This window comes from Clupea harengus, chromosome 10 (genome assembly GCF_900700415.2).
Source record: "Clupea harengus chromosome 10, Ch_v2.0.2, whole genome shotgun sequence".
Classification (NCBI taxonomy): domain Eukaryota; kingdom Metazoa; phylum Chordata; class Actinopteri; order Clupeiformes; family Clupeidae; genus Clupea; species Clupea harengus.
In genome coordinates, this window is record NC_045161.1 from 26708214 (window position 1) to 26730165 (window position 21952).

A 21952-nucleotide genomic window follows, 5' to 3' on the forward strand; every position below is an offset into this window, starting at 1 on the left:
AAAGAACCCTACTCCCTTTACATTATTATCAAGGCTAAATAAAGGAAAATTTCATTCATTTTTAGCTTTATTACGCCATTTATATTTTTAAGCTCTCTGAATGAAATATTTGGCCTGCTTGAACAAGGTGTTTTTATCGTCCTTGTTCTGAAGGGGGTTTCCTCTTCATTCCTCTTCATTCTTTCACCATTGCTCATATTTCTTGAATTGCATCATACTCCAGGCTTGCATGATGATTTAATTGGCTGCTTGAAAAGATTATACAGCATGCCTTTTCTAGAGTCTTCTCTCTTTCATTGTTTTCCTTGCGGTCTTCTACTTGCTCATTGCAGCTACTATGTCACAGCTAAATCAGGGCTAACAGACTGGTATACAACGTCTTTTGACCCTGATCTGAACCCTGATCTTTGACCCTGATCTGGTCCAGTGGTCCAGTCACACTCCCTCATACCTTGCTGTGCCTTCTGGGGCAGATTAGAGTCTGTGTCTGTCCGCCACAGGAGGGCATCCCTGGCACTCAGACCCTTTCCTATGTGGTGGTGGTGGTTGTGTGCAAGAGGGGGCTGCTGCTAACTGCTACTTACTGGAACACTGTTTCCCTGTAAACCAGAGCCCCAGCACCAGTGATGGCCTCTGGTGTCAGACACAGCAGACAGAGTCTGTGTATTCAGAGTGTAGTGTGTCGGAAAGTTAGACACATGCAAGCATACAGCGCACTCGAGGAGGACGGTTGATTTCTGTCACGGAGACGAGAAAGTGGTGTCACACAAATATGAGAAACAGGCGGAAAGAGAGCCGAGTGGCTACTTGACTGCAGGATGCTGAGCTGGAGGTGTGTGTGCCTGTGTGTGTGCCTGTTTATGAGTGTGTGGTTGTCTCTGTGTGTGTGTGTGTGGGTTTATACCTGTGTGTGTTTATACGTCTGTGTTTATGTCTGTCTGCGTGTGTGTGTGTGTGTATGTGTTTATTAGTGTGTTTATGACTGTGTGTGTGTGTGTGAGTCGTGTTTGTCTGTGTGTATGAGTGTGTCTGTGTGTGTGTGTGTGTGTATACCTGTGTGTGCATGTGTGTGTTTGTGTGCGCGTGCGTGCGTTAACATGCATGCAGTATGGTCTCCAGGGGTGATCACAACCTCAAGGCTGTCGGAAGGAAAGAAGGAAAGCAAGAGACTGAGCGAGATAATCAGAGCTGATGTACACAAAGGTTTTTTTTTTTTCCTGTCTCTCGTCTTCCTGAGAAAGAGCAGACGGCCTTTTATCAACGCTCAGCTCAGCTTCGCTCTGTTTGGCATAGCTTGTCCTGCTGAGCAGGTGAGATAGCTTCTGTCTTCACTTCCCTTTTCTGGAGAAACAGAAAGACGCACAGTAGGGTGAGCGAGGACGGTGAGCGTTTAGAAACTGACAGACACAGATAAAAGGAACATGTGAGGAAGAGGTAGAAAGAGATGGAGCGAGTGTGGCAGCTCGGCTGGTAGGTTCATCCTTAACGTGGAGCAAGGCTAGCGGCCAAGATGATGCATGTTGTGTGGGATTGCCTGAGGTCACCACGGCGACGAGCCCCCTCTAGTGAAAGGTAAGCAGACAACCCCTCTCTTCCACACAGCCAGAGAGACAAGGCCACAGCGCTCCACTCTGATTGGCTGTCAGGGTCATGTTGAATTGATCCTTCTCTGGGATCGTTGCCATGGCTGCGTTGCCTCGCAGAAAGAAAAAGCCATCCTTCCATCCTTGTCCATTCCTCTTCTATTCTTGTTTATCCAACCCACTCCGGCTGTGCTTTCCACTGCCTCCAAATCCCTGCAGAGCACTTCTGACTCCGTCAGATGTCCTCTCTCTCTCTCTCTCTCTCTCTCCGTCTCTCTCTCTCTCTGTCTCTGTCTCTCTCTCTCTCTCTCTCTCTCTGTCTCTGTCTCTCTGTCTCTGTCTGTCTCTCTCTCTCTCTATCTCTCTCTCTCTGTCTCTCTCAGTGGCGATGCTTGAGGTGGTCAATATGTTGTCAATAATAAGACCACAGGATCTATGTTTGCGCTGCAGAACTGCTGCTTATTGTAGTGACTCTGCTATATCTTGCTGTGCAGCTCTCTTGTTTTCAGGAATTCTGCATGCTGTGTTTACTTAATGCATGTTGATGTTACCTAGTGCACCAGCATTATTCTGATGAAATCTTTATAACCAGCTATTGTTGTGATGTGCTTTTGCAAGATGAATCATGTAAAGGAAATGTTTCACTAAAAATACTCATGGTTCACAGCAGAAATTGGAAACGGAACTGTACATTTTTCTTAGTAAGACACGAGAGAGTTTATTATTTTTAGAGAGGTGTGAGCACCCACGACGAGTAAAGATTGCATTTGAACACTTGATTGTTAAACACAGAGAGCATCTTAACCCAGTCCAAGAGAGCTTAATGCAGTCAGCGAGAATCTGAACAGTGAGCCTCGTGCTCTTTTTAATTTCAGATTCATGTTTTTGTGAGGACATAAACCATAAACAGGAAAACAGGCTGTGTTTCTGCTGGAGCTATGGCTTCCTAACTGCAGTGCATTGGATCCGTTTGAATCCGATCTCTCTCTCTTTTTTTTTTTGTTGATGTTGCATTATTCTGGAGTGATTTTAAAGGTTTACCAGGCAGTTCTTAGAAGTAAGTCACACTGTGCTCGCTGTTAAGGTCTGCTGTCTAGTCATTCTTATGGGATATATGAGACCCTTGTGGTGCACTGCTTTCGCCTGAAACTGCGTCTGGTACTAGGTTTAGTCACCAATCTCAGAAACCTCTCGATTCTTAGTGATGATGGTTTTAGTTTCGGTTAGGCTTCAGAACTCCCTCTCTGTGGTTCAAGATGAAACCTGCATGGGTGTGTCTTTAAACCAGACTAAACATGGCGCAGTCCTTGTGTACCTCCAAAAATATCCCTGCATATCATCAGGCGGCACTCTCTTCTCTTTTAACTGGATTGCTTAGGTGCTATCAAAACGTCTGGATGTAAATCCCAAGTGCCTGTGTGGTAATATACGGCTACGCAGGTTTAATCTGGAGATGTGATGGTGAAGGATGTTGAAGGACAGTTTATGTGCCTGACATGGGGTCAGAGAGCAAGGGTGCTGAACTGCTGTCTCTCCCCTCTCTGTCGGCCTCTGTCTTTCTCTCTCCCTCCTTCTCTCTCTCTCTCTCTCTCTCTAAATAGAGGAGAGGGCTGGGTGAGGTAGAACCAGATGGAGATGTGACGCTGTCATCCCAAACCCCTCCCTTCCCCCTCTTTCTCACCCTCCTTCTCTGTTCTCTCTCTCCCTCTCCCTCTCCCTCTCTCTCTCTCTCTCTCTCTCTCTCTCTCTCTAAATAGAGGAGAGGGCTGGGTGAGGTAGAACCAGATGGAGATGTGACGATGGAGCTTAGCGCTGTCACTCCAACCCCCTCCCTTTCCCTTCTTTCTCTCTTCCTTCTGTTTGTGATGAGTCCCTCCTGACAGCCGTCTGCGCATCTCTCTCTCTCCTTCTCCCTCTAGCCTTCTCCTATTCACACTCTCTGCCTGCCTCCCTTGCTCACCCCCCCCCCCTCTCTCTTTCTCTATCTGCCTGCCTCCATCACTCTACCTCACTGTTGTCCTCTCTCTCCCTCCCTCCCTCCCTCACTTCTTTCGGTCTTCCTCTGTACCTCTCTGTCTCTGTGTTCTCTCGCCCTCTCTCCATCTCTTCATCTCTCTCTGTCTCTCTCTCTCTCTCTTCCTCTCACTGTCTTTCTCTCCCTCTCTCTCCCCCCTCCCTCTCACTGTCTTCCTCTCTGCCTCCCTCTCGTTGCCCAATCAGAATCCTCCGTGAACTCACAGCCCAGAGCGTGCGTGCTTGTGTGTGTGTTTGTGTTTGAGTGCGCCTGTAGTACAGTATTCTTGTCTATCCGCGATGGTTGTGGAGGGAGAGAGCGGACCGGTGACCAGCGGCGGCGGCGGCGGTGGTGGTGGGGGGGATGTTGGGGGATGGTTTGGCCTCCTGCCGGTCTCCTCGGTGATTAAGTACTCATGCGTGCTGTGCTGGTCCCCCAGGGAGAAGAGCTCCGTGGAGCAGGAGATCCACGAGAAAGAGGAGAGCATCCGCCAGAGGACCAGCGAGGTGCAGGTAAGACCACACACACACACACACACACAGCCCTCTCAACCACTCACTTGTTTAAAGGCTGCATTCTGTGTGTCTCAGTGGCTTAGATGCATGTGTTTGGCTCTCCCTATGCGAGCTGTGTCTGACCCAGGGACTGAGGGAGACCCAGAGCTTAGGCAGCAGCTGAGACCGGAGCGGGTCGGGCTCTGACCCGGGGAAGGTCCATGGCACATCAGAACCAGTGAACCAGTTACTGAATGATGATGACGACAGGATTAGGAAAATAATAGCCACTTGCTGGCTGCTCCCTCTTTTTCCTCCTGTGTTGACTTTCAAACCTAAGCCAGTCCTGTGGTGTTATTCTGTGTTGGTGTTGCTGTAGGAGGATGTGTGATGTGTGATGTGTACACTGGCTGTTGATGTGACTGTGGAGGTGGGGCTGCTGCTCTGCTTCTCCTCTCTGATTGGTTCAGCTCATCAGCTGTCTGGCCTCAATATGGCCCTAAAGAGGAAATGAGACCGTGCCTATGCTCCCGCCCACATACTGTGTGTGTGTGTCTGTGTGTGTTCGTTTGTCTGTGTGTGTGTCTGTGTGTCTCTCCAGAGAGAGGATCAGTGGATGATTCAGACGTTATGTGGATTTCCTTTGAAATGTCAAGGGTTCCTCAAAGGCAGCTCACTCAAAGTCCAGGCGTCTGCCCTCTCAGGGGTATGCTCTCTGTCAGCAGTCTGCCTGCAGGCTCTCTGGGAAGCTAATATAACCCTCCCCCTCAGTGTGGCTCACAGGACAAAAAGCTGCTGCTGATTGTGCAACTCTGTGTTATTGTGTGTGTGTGTTATTGTGTGTTGGGTCGTGAGATGGATCTTCCTGTCTCCTCCAGTTCTCCAGTGATCGTAGTTGCTAGTCACGACTGCAGTCTGGAGATTGGCTGCGATTGGCCTGGCCTAGATTCCTATGTTTGTTCTATTTCCCTCAGTGTGTACAAACACACACACACACACACACACAGGATCTGGCTAAACTCGATCCGGGCTAAGACTGGGCCACATGTGTGCCAGTGTTCTCTACTGGATTGGTAGGCGGAGGATGTGAGGGAGAAACTCTGTTGGCTTTCTCTCTCTCTCACACACACACACACACACACACACACACCCCATCAGTGAGGCTGAGTGACTGACTCGCTTACCCCCACCCTTACTCAGTGCCAACACCATCCCACCACGCTCGGCCAGATCTCAGAGTGACCCGATCTTAGAGTGCATGGCGCTTTGTGTGTATGTGAGTGACAGTGTATGTGATGGAGTGGCTGTTTACACTGGCCATTAGCAGACGGGGGGCATGTCAGGACAGAGGTCGAGGCTGTGACACGGCACTGCGTGGTGTGGGTTTTAATGTGTTGTCCGTTGTCTCCGCTCTCTGGTCGTCTCCTGCCCTCTTGTAAGCTGGGCTGCTCATGCTGTGTCCCCTAACGATTTTCCAGTGCCATGCGCTTATCAGCGGCTGTGGAGAGCACTAATTGACAGGCGTGTAGTGCACTCGAGAGAGGAGACGGGATTTACTGCCAGATGACGACCAGGGGCTGTGGGCTCGGCTCAGCCACCTGCTCATGGTGGCACAGTGCAGTCACGTCTGACAACTTCCGTTTCAATGTCGATTTTTCAGTTGTATTAAACTTTAGTGTGTGTGTGGTGTGTGAGACAGACTTAGCCTCTACCTGTCTGTAGTTTTGTTATGTTGTAGTAGCTTGAGTGAACTTGAGTGCTTTTGTACCTGCTCATGTGTTGCGTAAGAGCTCAGAGTTCCCTTTAATCAGCTCAGCTGCCACTCAGCCAGCCAACTAAATGAGGGGTGTGGCAGGGCAGGGCAGGGCAGGTGTGTTTTTGTTCATGTGGAGCTGCTGTTTCAGGTTGACACCTTTGGCAGTTTAACACTCCTCACACTCCGCTGCTCATGCCTGAGCAGAGCCGAATCCCAGCAGCTTGTTTGTTTATATGTGTCAGGTCTGCTCCCAGGCATCACCAAACGATCAGACTCCTCTCTGCCATTGGCTAGCAGCTGTTTACATTTACATTTAGTCATTTAGCAGACGCTTTTGTCCAAAGCGGCGTACAAGGGAGAGAACAGTCAAGCTTGTTATTTATTTCCTGTTGTTTGTTATTTCCTGTCAACAATACTGCCGACACCCCAGGCATTTACAGGATCAATCAGTAATCCTGTAATCAGACCATATTTAAACCCCTAGATGCAGGTTAATATGTGTTTTTTTTGTTTTTATTTATTTTTATTTCCCAGTCACTGGTTTCTGTGAGTTTGTTTGAGGAGCCCACCAGTAGGGTTGTGCATATGTAGGAGTCATTGAGGACAAATGCAGAGCAGTTTGATGGCTTGAATTGTTGGCTTGAATTCACTTCCTCTGACTACATGAAGCATATTTCCTCCTCTTGTAGTTTGATCATTCATGACTGCCACTACCGTGTCAGGAGAATTCCTGATTCTGGTTCTGTTACTCTCCCACTGTAATATGCCCTTCAGTTCCTCCTCTGGACTTACACAGATAGAGCGCTCTTCCACACCCTCATATTACTGTGGATTTTAATATAGAGTGCAGCTCTGTCTGCAGCCATCAATCTTTTCATCTTTTCATTATGTTGGTAGAGGCCCAGCTGCCTGCTGAGACTGACCTGGATAGTGTGATGCATCATGGTCTTAAATCAAGTGTCAGTCAGTGTCATGGGAAATATTGGCTTGTATGAGTCATGCAGGTGCTGCTATTTTAGGAATACAAGAGACCGTGGTAGGTGAGTGTGTGTGTGTGTGTGTGTGTGTGTGTGTGTGTGTGTGTGTGTGTGTGTTTGGGTAGATGCGTGCCTGTGCTTATGTATATGATGGTGGGTTATTTGCGCAAACCAAATGAAGGTTAACAACCATGGATAAACCTTGCATGTCTTAGAACATTAGCGTGAAGCCTAAAGAGAGAGGGGGGAAACGGTAGGACGTTCCAGAACAGTCGCTCGGTAATAAGCCACAGATCAATGAGCCACAGATCAATGAGCTGTAAGGCAATAAGTAAAACAGCCTTCAGTCCTGAGACCTGGGCTGGATTTGGCTTCAGTCTCTCCACTAATGAATAATGAAATGCTTTCTCAGAAAGGAGGAGGGGAGGGGGAGCTCTCTTTATTCCGCTTGCTTCTTCTTCATCCTCTTCCTCTTTTTTTCGATGTTCCGTCATCTGTTCATTTATAAAGCACTTTGAATTACCAATGTGTTTGAATTGTGCTATATAAATAAACTCGACTGGCCTTGCCTTGCCGCTGCCGCTTCCTCCTCCTCGTCTGAGTGTAGTCTCGTCTCTACCCAAGCAGGGGGCTGATTTTTAAATGTGTGCTATTTAAAGAGCCAGCCCAGCAGAGAGAGAAAGGGCAAGAGAGAACGATGGAGAGAGGGCGCGGGGGGGAGAGAGAGAGGGCTCATCTCCCCTCTATCCTGCCTGAAGAACTGTCATACCACATGGCGTGATGGAGATGGAGTCATCCTCAAGGGTCTCATCTCTCAATCAGCTCTCAATCAACCCACTGCCCCCCCTCAACCTCAAACAAAACTCTAGTCTAGCTTTGCCAGGTTGGAAAATATTTCCTGGACGAATCATCAACTTTAACCTTAGCCGACCCAACACAGAGCAAAGTCACACACACCAAAAAATGTGCAAGATGGCTGTGTGCTAATTCAAGATGGTGCTAACAGCTGATGGAGCATAACCACTGAAGGACATAATCACACCACACCTCAGGTGTTGCGACCCGCCGACCTACCAAAGCACCTCAGGGAGGCACCAGAGTGGCAATTCGCTGTTTCGAAAATATGGGATCACAGGAGACTGATGTCTTCACTTTCTTTCGGATCTTCAGCTCTCAGGCAAGGCATTTGAGTGGGATTATGTAAGTGTTGAGGGCGTCCGTACAGTCTTCCCCTGACGGCTCTCTGTGCTTCTCATCCCTAGCCGCCCGACCACCATGCGCATAAACACACCCCCATGATAATCATGACGAGAACACCATACGTATAAACACACCCCCATGAAAAGCATGACGAGAAGACTGTGGAGAGGTCCTAGGAACAGCTGATATGGGCAGATGAAATGCCTTTTTCCAGTGAAGCTCTTGCTCTCGTTGAAGGGCATCCTCATCCTCGTGGAGATGACGGCAGACATGCTAATGACTGCGCCCAGCACCTCAGGCTTGCCACAAGAGCAGCAACGGCATCAGGGCCATGTGGTGTCCTCGCTGTCCTGACAGTTCAGCCCTGGCAGCGGTGTGTGTGTGTGTGTGTGTGTGTGTGTGTGTGTAATGGTATGTCTGTTCAGAGTGTGTGTTAATGTGTGTGTGTGTGTGTGTGTATGTGTTTCCCCTGGCAGCTCCAGCTCTGGCTCGCCCCCACACCGCCTGTGCTCAGTAATTGGCTGAACACACAGCACCATATGGTGGCAGGCAGGGATGCCAAATAGTGAGCTTTATACTAGCATACTGGAAGTGCTTTTAGAGTGGAAGAAAGGAAATGAATTGACTAATTACAAAACCATTGTGTGTGTCCTTCACTATAGTGTTAGATGGCTTGACTACAAAACCTTTGGCTTCGGTTCTGAATTGTGTATCTTTTGTTAGATATTTTTTTCAATTGAACAAAGTGCTCAAACTGCCCTGCAAATTGGATATGTGATGGTCTCCCCTTTGCTACATTCATGTCATTTTAAATGGTGTTCAATTGTTAAATACATCCCGTCAAGGGTGCCCTGTGGGCTTCCTCCGAGGTGAGTTTGTGTGTTGAGAGAGGAGGCGTGATGCGCGATGTTGCGAGTGAGTTTGTGAAATGCCATGGCAGCTTCCCCAGAGTTGAGTTGAGTATGTTGTGCGATAGTCTGTGTGTGAGTTATTGTGTTGAAAGAGTATGTTGCTGTACGTCATGACTAAAGTGTGTGTGTGTGTGTGTGTGTGTGTGTGTGTGTGTGTGTTGTAGGACCTGCAGGATGAGGTGCAGAAGGAGACTGCGGAGCTGCAGACCCTGCAGTCTCAGAGGCAGGAGGTGCAGGAGGCCCTGGACAAGCTGGACGTGCAGAAGAGCTCGCTGGAGGAGCAGCTGGGCCTCATACGACAGCAGTGCAGCCAGGAGAACCAGATGGTCAGAACACACACACACACACCGTCTAGACACACGATCATTCATATACACACACGTGCACACACACACACAAACACCATACAGTGATCATGCAGTCTGTATAGACACACCCATTGGTACACACACACACAAACACACGCACATACTTTGTATCCAAACACATTTGGGGGACACCATGTTGGAGCCTCCTGCTGATGCACACGATCAGTGTAGACACTTTACAGACAGCACCCACACACTTAGCAAAAACACACAGACACCCCACGACCCTCACTCCCATTCCCATGAACCCACACTGTATAAAACCACTGCAGCAATGCTCCATGTAGCCCAGAATGGGATCTGTGGGACATTTTTCAGTCTAATTGTAATGCACAGTGATTTGGAGGACAGCCCAGTCCAGTTTCCTCTTATACCAAACTTTAGTTTACTCAGGCCCACTCAGTCCTTGAGATGTCCCCTTTGTTATTCTGGCCATCTGGTGTGTGTGTGTGTGTGTGTGTGTGTATGCGCATGGGCACATGCTGATGTGACTGTGTATGTTCGTGTGTGTGTGTGTGTGGTTGTGTTTGCACACACTGTTGTGACTGTGTATGCTGATGTACATGTATGTGTGTTTGTGCACACTGATGTGGCTGTGTATGTTGATGTGTGTGTGTGTGTGTGTGTGTGTGTGTGTGTTTGCACACACTGTTGTGGCCGTGTATGCTGATGTACGTGTGTGTGAGCACGCTGACCTACCTGTGTATGTCAATGTACTTTGTGTGTGTTTGTGTATGTGTTTGAACACACTGTTGTGACTGTGTGTGTGTGTGTGTGTGTGTGTGTGTGTGTGTGTGTGTGAGCACGCTGACAAGCCGTGTATGTTAATGTACTTTGTGTGTGTGTGTGTGTGTGTGTGTGTGTGTGTGTGTGTGTGTGTGTAGATACTGTCATTGCAGGCGCAGCTGGAGGAGCAGGAGCAGCAGATAGGGGAGTACCAAGAGGAGCTGGGCCAGGCGCACACGGAGCTGCAGCGGCTGCAGGAGGAGACCCAGGAGGTGGAGCAGAAGGTGGAGGCGGCGCGAGCCCAACTCAACCCCCTGCAGGACAGCGTCCAGGAATCCCACACACAGGTCTCGCAGGTCTGCTGCTGGGTGCTGGCTTTTCTGTCACTCTCTTCACTCTCCATAACACACACACACACACTATTTCTCTCTTTCTTTGTCGGTCTGTCCTCTTTTTCTTACTCACACACACATACACATCTCTCTCTTTGTCTCTTTCACACGCACAGACGCACACACTCGCGCACGCACACACACACACACACGCACGCACACTCCATCTCACTTTGTCGCACACAACCCTGATGTCTGGACCAGCTGTACTGATGCAGACAAATGCTTTTGGGATTACGTTTTGTGAAGTAAATTCAATTTACACTAATGCAGCAAGGTTACCGTAAAGTATCAGGGGTTATGCAGTTTCTCTCTACTGCTCATTCTAGCACACCTGCTCTCTCTCTCTCTCTCTCTCTCTCTCTCCCCATTCAACTTTTTGTTCTGGTGCGCTCACCTGCTTGCATGCCCTCCTCATCGTCTGTCATTCATGGTCCAGTAGCAGAGACCTTTCAGAGGTTTCACCTCCCTCTCTTGTCTTTCCTCCCCCCTCTCTGCTCCTCAGGCCAAGGAGAAGCTCACTGAGCTGCGTATGCAGGAGCGGGACGTGACCGCTCAGCTCAGCTGGCTGTCCCTCACGCAGGACGACCCCGTCCCTGTCCCGCTCCTGGCCCCCCGCCTCACCCACACCCCCACCCCCACCCCGCTGGTGAACGGTGCATTGGGGGGCCGGGATGGGCATCTGGATCAGGATGAGCAGGAGGGCCGTGAGAACGGAGGGGCAGACGAGCCGCATGAGCTACGTGTGGAGGAGGACGAGGATGAGGAGGAGGAGGAGGAAGAGGAGGAAAAGGAAAAAGAGAAGGAGCAAGAAGAGGAGGTGAAGCAGGAGGAAGTAGAGCGGCCGAGGGAGCAGAACAGAACCAAGAGTCCAGAAAAGCCCAGGCCAGACGCGATGGAGGACCTCTACACCAGCGGCCGCTCCACCGCCTGGCCACAGGACAATGCTGTGAGTACACCACACCACACACTCTTCCCAGTACCACAGGACAACGCTGTGAGTACACCACACCACACACTCTTCCCAGTACCACAGGACAACGCTGTGAGTACACCACACCGCACCACACACTCCTCCCATTACCGCAGGACATTGCTGTGAGTACACCACACCACACACTCCTCAGTACCGCAGGACAACGCTGTGAGTACACCACACCACACACTCCTCCCAGTACCGCAGGACAACGCTGTGAGTACACCAAACCACACACTCCTCCCGGCACCAGCTCAGCTCAGTTCATGTGTGAGGTTCCATTTCAGTTCAGTTTAGTCCAGTTCATCTCTGAGGTTCCAGTTCAGTTCAGTTTAGTCCAGTTCATCTCTGAGGTTCCAGTTTAGTCCAGTTCATCTGTGAGGTTCCAGTATAGTGCAGTTCAGTCCAGTGTTTATATACAGGACCGTTAAATGAGTTCTGCCCCAAGGCTCTGTCCAGACCCCAAGGTCTGACTCCCCAAGGCCGTTCCATTGGCAGCAGTGGGCCTCTGTCACCCACTGGCAAACTCGCACTCATTCATCAACTGTTATTTTGTAGCTTAATAACCATTTAGTAGCCAGTGTATCCATGCTCTTTAGTTACATTTTATGTATGTATATTTATTGCTGATGCTGTTTATGCATGATCTCTGTGGGCTCAGTTGCATTTAATACTTTATTCTCTTTAGCAGACACTCTAATCCAAAGCTGTATCTCTTTCGGAACACCGACCAGAGAACCATAGAGCAATAGAATAGAATAGAACACCGACCAGAGAACCATAGAGCAATAGAATAGAACACGACCAGAGAACCATAGAGCAATAGAATAGAACACGACCAGAGAACCATAGAGCAATAGAATAGAACCCCGACCAGAGAACCATAGAGCAATAGAATAGAACCCCGACCAGAGAACCATAGAGCAATAGAATAGAACCCCGACCAGAGAACCATAGAGCAATAGAATAGAACACCGACCAGAGAACCATAGAGCAATAGAATAGAACACCGACCAGAGAACCATAGAGCAATAGAATAGAACAGAACACCGACCAGAGAACCATAGAGCAATAGAATAGAACACCGACCAGAGAACCATAGAGCAATAGAATAGAACACGACCAGAGAACCATAGAGCAATAGAATAGAACACCGACCAGAGAACCATAGAGCAATAGAATAGAACACGACCAGAGAACCATAGAGCAATAGAATAGAACACCGACCAGAGAACCATAGAGCAATAGAATAGAATCTGGAATAGAGCAGTCAGGAATGACTAGAGGTGTACTTCTAATCTAGTGCATCATAACAGTTCTAAAGAACCTAGAAAAACTGAATAAATAAAGTAAATATTAACAAGTAGAGTGCATTTGATCACTTAACAAAAAGCATCTGAGAACAGTTGGGTTTTAAGTCTAGATTTGAAACTGGCTACAATTGGAGCACCTTTGGTGACATCAGGAAGCGCTAGAATTGGTAGAAGTGAATAATAAAGAAAAGCCCCTGATGTGTGTGTTTTGTGTCCTGTGTGTCGTGCGCAGGAGATGAGTAGTCCCCTTCCTGAGGCTGAGACGGAGGTGAAGGAGGAGGAGACTGCAGAGTTGCAAAGAGCCAGCACCCCTAAGGTAGGAGTCCAGACCTGAGACACACACACACACACACACACACACACACACACACACCAAGGTAGAAGTCCAGACCTGAGACACACACACACACACACACACACACACACACACACACACACACACACCAAGGTAGGAGTCCAGACCTGAGACACACACACACACACACACACACACACACACACACACACACACACACACACACACACACACCAAGGTAGAAGTCCAGACCTGAGACACACACACACACACACACACACACACACACACACACACACACACACACACCAAGGTAGAAGTCCAGACCTGAGACACACACACACACACACCTAGGTAGAAGTCCAGACCTGAGACACACACACACACACACACACACACACACACACACACACACCAAGGTAGAAGTCCAGACCTGAGACACACACACACACACACACACACACACACACACACACACCAAGGTAGAAGTCCAGACCTGAGACACACACACACACACACACACACACACACACACACACACACACACACACACACCAAGGTAGAAGTCCAGACCGGAGACACACACACACACACACACACACACACCAAGGTAGAAGTCCAGACCTGAGACACACACACACACACACACACACACACCAAGGTAGAAGTCCAGACCTGAGACACACACACACACACACACACACACACACACCCTAAGGTAGGAGTCCAGACCTGAGACACACACACCCACACACCCACACACACACACACACACACACACACTAAGGTAGGAGTCCAGACCTGAGACACACACACACACACACCCACACACACACACACACACACACACACACTAAGGTAGGAGTCCAGACCTGAGACACACTCACACACACACACACACACACACACACACCCTAATGTAGGAGTCCAGACCTTAGACAGGACAGATTTAGTAGATGTGGAAGATGGTAGAATATACACAGGCCCATGGCATAATGCACTTTGGCTTTTCAGTTCATTTCTCGCTCGTGGACTTTGAGGAGAAATGGCACTTCAGTGCAACAGCAGGCATGGAACATAGCTGTGGAGATTTGGGTTTAAAATGTTTTTTTTTTTTTTTTTTTTTTTCTTTCAAACCTCAGAATGGGGAAGCCTGAGGTTTTATAAAAAGACAGCTCTTATTAGTGGAGTTGTTGAACGTTTGGTGAGGTTTGGAGATGACGGCCAAACACTGCTGAATGCCTCTCTGGTTGTGGTAGAAGCAAATCCTATTTGGTGTGGGTTACTGGAACGGGGCAGATCTATGGGGGTTAGCAAAACAGCCTGCAGACAGAACACTCATGCTCACAGTCGTACGTTTTAAAGGAAAGAGTTCAGAGTTCAGAGTTTGGACCAGTACAAATCCGTGTACCCGTGATCGTAGGTTGAATTCAATTCAATGCATATCAATTGGTTAGTTATCAGTTCTTAATTCATGTCTACGCTTTACATTTTAGTGATACCACTGCAGAACTTTGGAATGGAATCCATTAGAATGGTTTGTCAGAGAAGTTAGCTCTTTTGTGTTAGTTCACATAAACTACATTGTACTAACTCACGTAGACACAGGAATGCTAAATATATATTGTAAAGCAGCCCAATAGCTGAAAACTATTTGTGGCTGCATCTTGTAACACAAAGAGCCCCCTTTGTCCATCATGGGCTTAATTCACCATACTGTCTTATTTCTGTGCAGACTACCAGTGACAATGCACATTGTCTAAGGCGCCGTACAGAAAGCCCCCACCCTGCCGCTAGTAAATACATTGGGAATGAGTTACGACTGTTCTTCCCCAGCCTAGTGAAAGACAACACTTCTCTTGTACACAGGGGATTTATGTGCTCAATTTTGTCTCCACTCACTCAAATGACATTTAAATGTTCATAACTAATGGTCATTTAAGCACTCCAAGAACAGAATAGCAGTTAAGGTGGCATCTCTCGCACACACACACACACACACGCCCCCAAACACAGACAGAGCTCTTAATGCATATTGGTCTGAATTCACTATTGTGTTGTATGTATTATGTCTACAGTAGCTCTACTTCATGAGCATTGTGCCAATGGACCCTTAAGGAAACTCTACACCTCCCCTACAAGTGATGATGGTGTGCTGTGGATGCACAGGGTTATGAGGGGATTGTTAAAGGGTCATGAAGGGTCAGGGTTGTGTTTGTGTTTGTGTTTGAGTTTGATGATGGGATCAGGTTGTAAGTTGATTGTGGACGTGCTGCGTTTGTTTTTGGGACTGTATTGTAAATTGGTTGTGTTTTGTTTTGTGACTGGGTTGTGGCTGGTGTCGCCCAGCAGGGAGAGTCTCCTGTCCCAGAGCAGGCAGAAGGGTCCTCTCAGCCACAGGCACCAGGACAAGGACCAGCAGCTCCAGCAGCAGCGCCACCTGCTGGTCCCACCCAGGACACGGTCTCCAGCTTGGACTTCTTCCAGTCCGACCCCTTCACCGACCGTAAGAGAGAGACGTGCTCATACAGACACACAATTAACATTGTCCTTAGTGGGTTCAGGTTTACATAGTTTTCCCCATGAATTTGAATTTGGAATCACTTTATTGGCCAGTATGCTTACACACACAGGGATTTGACCTCTGCATTGAACACATCTGTGAGCAGTGAACACACACACACACACACACACACACACACTAGGAGCAGTTTTGGGTTAGGTGCCTTGCTCAACAGCACTTCTGCTATGGATGTTGAGGGACAGTGGAAGACACTGTTCATTCACTCCCCCACCCTGCTGGTCCAGGGAATCGAACCGGCGACTTTTCTGTCCCAAGCCCACTTCTCTAACTTCCAGGCTGCCCCCACAGAGAGTCACTGAGATACCAGATTGATAGGCTGATACCAGGATGATACCTGATTGGATCTTTCCCCTCTTCTTTTTGCAGATGATCCGTTTAAAGATGACCCGTTCAGTAAAGTGGATGTCTCTGGTATGTTCTTAAGCTTCTTACTTCTGATAGCATCAGAAAATGGCGCATTCATAGCTGCCAAGTGCTGTTTCCCTTTAGTAGTTGGTTTACCCTAGATTAAGTCTCTGTCTTGTGTACCATCTCAGATCCCTTTGGGGGTGACCCCTTCAAGGGCAGCGACCCGTTTGCTGCGGACTCCTTCTTTAAGCAGGCCCCAGCCACCGCCGCTCCCTTCCCCTCTGCGGACCCGTTCGGCTCGGTCGACCCCTTCGGGGGAGCCGGTGGGGCCCCCGAACCCGACCCGTTTGCCACCCAGCTCAACAACACCGCAGCGGCCCCAGATCCTTTCGGCTCCCAATCCAGCGGCGCCACGGCAACCGCCACCACTGCCAAGGATCCCTTCAGCTCCAAGGCAAACAACATATCCGACGCAGACCCCTTTGCATCCAAGATGGCTGCCCATGGAGACGCAGACCCTTTCAGCTCGCAGGGCGGGCCAGATCCTTTCACCAGTGCGCTGCCCGGTACTGATGGAGCCATGGTGCGTGACACACACACACACACACACACACACACACACACACACAGGCTTTATATCCACACTAAAGTGACCACCAAGTGATCTGATTGCAATCTGGTGGTCTAAGACACAAAACTGTCATTTAGGTTTTTTCACTTATCAACAATACATCTTCATCCATCCACTAATATAAATATATAACAGCACATAGGTGGTCTGCACTTATTTGCATCTTAACCCATGTTATTGTATCAAATTAACTGGATGATTTTTCAGTATGTAACACTGTCTTTGTCGCATAGCACCTAAGCATTTAAGCACCATTTAGAGCAGATTGTGACTGAACATTACCTTCTGTGTGGGTCTTCATAGAAGGATCCGTCATCGGCAACCAACGATCCCTTTGCTCCAGGAGGCACAGTAGTGAACACAGATTCTGATCCAGGTGAGCTTGAGCTGAGGAGCCCTCTGCTGGAGCGGAGTTGTATTACATGTCTTCCTCCTGACACTACTGTCTGATTGCGTTATTTTTCTCCCTCTTCTTTTTCTACTGTAGACCCCTTCGCTGCAGTGTTTGGAAATGAGTCGTTCGGCGGAGGGTTTGCTGATTTCAGCGCATTAGCAAAGGTAACGCATAATTTAGTGTGACTTTCACTACTGCTAGGTTGCGTCAGTAGAAAGTGGCTGTGGCTGCTCTGGACCTGTTTGGTGGAGAGACTGTTGGCTTGGTGGCCGTAGTAGAGGCTCTCGCCACTGGTAGGCTGCCATCAGTGCCATCAGAGATGCATTTTGTCAACCTAAATAGCCGGAGATGGGCCCTCACGGCGTGACATGTAACTCAAACCAGGAAGGAGTGCTTATTGAATAATCTATTGGGGAAGCATCCTGTGGGTGTAACTGGCTGACCTAATGAGGTGTGTGTGTGTGTGTGTGTGTGTGTGTGTGTGTGTGTGTGTGTGTGTGTGTGTGTGTGTGTGTGTGTGTGTGTGTGTGTGTGTGTGGGCGTGGGCTCATTCACTCGTGCCCCAGTCGAATGGTGCTGACCCATTTGCTGCAGCCAATACCTCAACCAACAAGAACCTGTTCAAGGAGGACAGCCAGTCCAGCAGCTCAGACACCCCCCCAGCCCTGCCCCCCAAGACAGGCACGCCCACCAGACCTCCCCCTCCACCTCCAGGTGAGACCCAGTGCATTCTGGGAGCGCTTCGGAGTACTTCGCTCTACGATTCTAGCTTGGTTTGAGAAGGCGGTAGCAGTAATCTGAATTTTGGGCCATACAGACATTAAAATGGCAATCTTACCACTTAAAAGTAAGATATTATTGAATTTTTATTTTTTTTGTACTTGGCCTAAGTGGGTGTGTATGCGTGTGTTTGTTTGCTCGTGTGTGTGTGTGTGTTTGTTTCAGGCAAGCGGTCCAACATCGCTCGGTCCGATTCGTCTGACTCCTTCAGTCGCCGGGGCTTCATGACGCAGGGGGACTTCGCCTCCCTTCCTGCCAAAGACTCGGCCCCGGACCCCTTCGCCCCCTCCTCCCCCCGCCAGCCTCCACGCCAGCCCGAGGGATTTGCCAGCTTCGACAAAGTGAGCACCTCCTCTGCAACCCCAACCCCCTCGCCGCCTCCCCCCGAATCTCAGTAGTGACCCCCCCCACCTTCTCCCCCCCCCCAACCAAACAGCAGTGTCTGCCCCCCCTAATCCACAGCCAATCCCTCGATAGGACAACTCGCTCACCAAGTAACCCTTGACGAGTAGCGGGGCTTTACTTTGAGGTTGTTTTTAATGTTTTCAAGATGCCAGAGAGACATTATGACTACAAGCAATACTGAAGGACCTTTTTTTTTCTTTGTTTCTGTTGTTGTCCATGTTTTGTATGTCAAGTGTAGGTCTTTCATAATTGTTTTGTTCTACTTTTGTACATAAACAGATATATTAAAAACTATTGATCTATCAGTAATAATTTGTATGATAATTTGTGCAATTGAATTGAAAGAGGAGAGCTGTAACTGAATATGATTGTAATGATATTTCAGTTTGAACTAAGCACCTTTTAAATGCTAGTTGTCTCACTGCACTGAAAGCTCTCCCTCATGCTTTTACCCTAAGCCTTACAGAGTTGTCATCAGCCCCTATTGTCTCCCCATTGGCTGTGGATGGTGAGGCTAGACTGCTTGCTTTGGCACTTTGTGACCCAAACGGCACTTCCAAGGTGCAGGGCACCAGGAAACCGGCTTGACTGAAGCTTCTCCCACACGCACTCCCCTAGCCCCTCCCCCACCCCCCCCTTTCCACCAATCTCCCGGTCCTGTGATGCCGTGCTGCACGAACTAACTGTGTTCTTCTGTTGTGATTGGTTCACTCCTCTCTGCCCACAACAGTCATCTCAAACAGCTTTCTCATTCGCTCTCTCACTGTGGAATCATAGCCATCCATCCCTCCATCCCTCCATCCCTCCATCCAGTCCTTTGCATCCCATAAATCCACTCTTCCTCTCTGGCACACCCTCCCTCCCTCCCTCCCTCCCTCCCTCTCTCTCTCTCTCCATCAACCTCGGGATGAAGGAGGAACGGTCTCTCTCTCACTCACTTCACCCAGGAGGCTCTTTATCTGCACCAAAGTTTACTCAATAAAAATGTCACATAAAGGTGCCAAATCCCTGCCTGGGCTCTTTGTGTATCCATTGCCTTTTACAGTTTTACATTCTGTTATAACATTTTTATGTTCTCATATTAGGCCCTCTTACATTGCATATGGAACTGATGGCCAAATACATCGCCTCGTATGCAAGTAGTGGCCATATTGTCTCCTGTACAACCAGAGGCATTATACATTCTCTCATAGGAAAGCCTCGTACATTATCCGATATGGAAGTAGATGTTTCTATGCAGATGAATTCTATGCAGAGCTTGATGTCTCATAGATTATTTCCTCTCGTATGGAAACAGAAGCCAATAGCATGCGCCTTTTGTCACCAGAAACCGCTTATAGATTACATTGTGTGAATTCACAGGAAGCAGAAGTCTCATAGATTCTCATATGGAATCAGAGGCCTCACATGTAATCTTTTATAGAATCCTCCTTTAAATAAAGCATCATACAGGTCTGTTAGAGTAATATGAACATTGAGGCCCGCTGTCATAGCACAGACTGTCTCTTTGTAAAGATTTAAATCTCAGTCTCACATGATCCCAGCACCACAATGTCACTGAAATGGGAAGAGGTGTATATCTCATATGCTTCACATTTTCATTGCGCAGATCCATCATTCACCCTATTGTGTGATTAACTGCACGTGGAAAAAAATGAAACTGGCATGTCCACTTTTTGTAATTTCACATTTATTGGTAACGGAAAACCGAGATTTAAAGACCATATTTCAATCCTTGATATGATTTTCAATGATGGCTCTTTATATTTAACAACTTCGTAATCATAATTATTCATATCCACCATCTTAGAAACATGTTTTCTTTAAGGTCAATAAATGTTGTTTGCATTACATAAAAGTGTATGCCAGTTGTGCACGCCTTCATGAGCTGTTCAATGATGGATCGTCCATCACTTGACCAGAAGCGCAGTCCTCTGCAGTAAGGCCTTTGCAACCGCTGCTTTGTCCTCTACTATTTCTAACCTCATGTCAAGCCTGACCTCTGTTGTGATCGCTGCCTTGATCATATGCCACAAGTGCGGAAAATCCTGACATTGATAGATGCAGAATGTCCTAATGTGTGACACTTTTAACAGGTTTTCCCAAGTCATTGTCCCAAATGATTCACTTGATCGTCATGATCGCTTTTCACTTGTGGTGATTGTCAGATGATCATTTGTGTCAGTTTGGTTTTCCATGTCAATGCCCCATAAATTATGTCATAGCCCGTTAAATTATTAATCCCCCCCCCTCCAAAAAAAAACCTGACACAAACAATATTTTCTTCAGTATGATCAAATGACTGGTTTTATTGTATTTTATTACCGGCTTAATGCAGTCCATGTTTTTGTTTAGTTTTGTTTTTTCTCCCCAGCCTACAACTATGCATCTTAATGGGGTTGTACGTAGTTAGTGCTTCAAAGTGTCGCCCCGTTAGACTGCCCCTTAGTCCAAGGTGTAGTAGGGTTATCATCTAACCGTAACAGGATGATTAACCTATGAACAAAGTGTGGGTAATACGTTACGAGTCCAGAACACTAAATTCCGTCTTATCCCACAAGTATCTCTTCTAGATCTCTTACAAATAAAACCTCATTCATGACCTGACAGGGAAGGTTTTTGACCTGTTGTGTTGTTCCATCACTACTGTCTCAAGCATGTAGCGACATGTCATAGTCAGAGTCACATTCAGAGATTAAAGTCAAATCACTCCCAACGCCATAACTAAAGGTCTGTCTTTTGGCAGTAACCACATCAATCCCAATGATGGGACTGTTGTCTTGTGTTTGTGTGTGTGTGTGGTGTGTGTGTGTGTGTGTGTGTGTGCGTGGAGCAGTACCCCACGGAAGAGGACATGATCGAGTGGGCGAAGCGTGAGAGCGAGCGCGAGGAGAAGGAGCGCTTGGCTCGACTCACACAGCAGGAGCAGGAGGACCTGGAGCTGGCCATCGCCCTCAGCAAGTCGGAGCTCTCCTGAGACGAGACTGTGCCCCACTACATCACAACCCTCCTCCCCCTCCCCTGACTCGCCACCCCTCCTCCCCCCCACCCCCACTGCGGCAGCAGGAGGCGCAGCGCTCCCGGAAAGAGGAGCAGGAAGACGTGCAGGATTCTGCAGGAGTAGGAGAGCCGTTGCCTTCATCAAGGCTGAGCTCTTCTCCTGATACGAGACACTGCCTTACTCTAATACATCACACACCCCTGCTCCCCCCTCTCTCCCCCTGCCTCCCTCCGCCACTGTGGAGCCCACAGGCTCAGTGCTTTCCGGGGCAGAACCAGGCCCACCTGCAGGGGCAGGAAGGTGTAATTGCCCTCTTCAAGTCTGCGCGCTCCAGATATGGTGCCCCCCCCCTGCCCCCATCCTATACCTAACCACAGTCAAAAAAAAAATTCTGTCTATGATCACGACCCCTTACACCTCTCTCTGCCCCTGCCCCTGCCCCCGCCCCCTTTACTTGAGGTACCCACAGGTGCAGCACCCCAAGCCAGGAGTGGGAGAGACATCCTGGGATGCTGCCCTCCTGTCAATCTCTATACCCCTCTACTCTCCTCACCTACCCCCCCAACCCCCCCCCCCTCCCCCGAAGTTAGCCTGAGCTCTCCTGAGATGCTGCCCAACTACTACTATCACCCAACCCTCTCCCCTCCTTCCCCCCTTATCCATCACCCACAGGCTTGGCACTGCCCAATGGAAGAGGAAGAGGAAGAGGAAGAGGAGGAGGAGGAGGAGAGGTACACATGGAGACATGGAGGTACACATGGCCCACTCTCCCACCCCTCCCTCGCCCTACTGAGGCATGGAGGC

General features: G+C 48.6%; 1 protein-coding gene across 4 annotated transcripts in view; it reads left to right on the top strand.

Annotated features, from left to right (window-relative positions):
- Window positions 1–21718, top strand: part of eps15 (epidermal growth factor receptor pathway substrate 15) — a 32400-nt gene extending 10682 nt beyond the window's left edge. For 2 of the 4 annotated variants that reach the window (XM_031574616.2, XM_031574619.2), the window contains exons 13-25: window positions 4037–4109; window positions 9100–9261; window positions 10188–10385; window positions 10927–11370; window positions 12943–13026; window positions 15355–15511; window positions 15956–16000; window positions 16126–16520; window positions 16872–16944; window positions 17056–17126; window positions 17529–17676; window positions 17908–18083; window positions 20984–21718. In XM_031574616.2, the coding sequence (XP_031430476.1) occupies window positions 4037–4109; window positions 9100–9261; window positions 10188–10385; window positions 10927–11370; window positions 12943–13026; window positions 15355–15511; window positions 15956–16000; window positions 16126–16520; window positions 16872–16944; window positions 17056–17126; window positions 17529–17676; window positions 17908–18083; window positions 20984–21124 (2167 nt within the window). In that variant the 3' untranslated portion in view covers window positions 21125–21718. The remainder of the gene's footprint in view (window positions 1–4036; window positions 4110–9099; window positions 9262–10187; window positions 10386–10926; window positions 11371–12942; window positions 13027–15354; window positions 15512–15955; window positions 16001–16125; window positions 16521–16871; window positions 16945–17055; window positions 17127–17528; window positions 17677–17907; window positions 18084–20983) is intronic. The other 2 variants (XM_031574617.2, XM_031574618.2) reach the window with 2 other exon arrangements.
- Window positions 21719–21952: the final 234 nt, after the last annotated feature.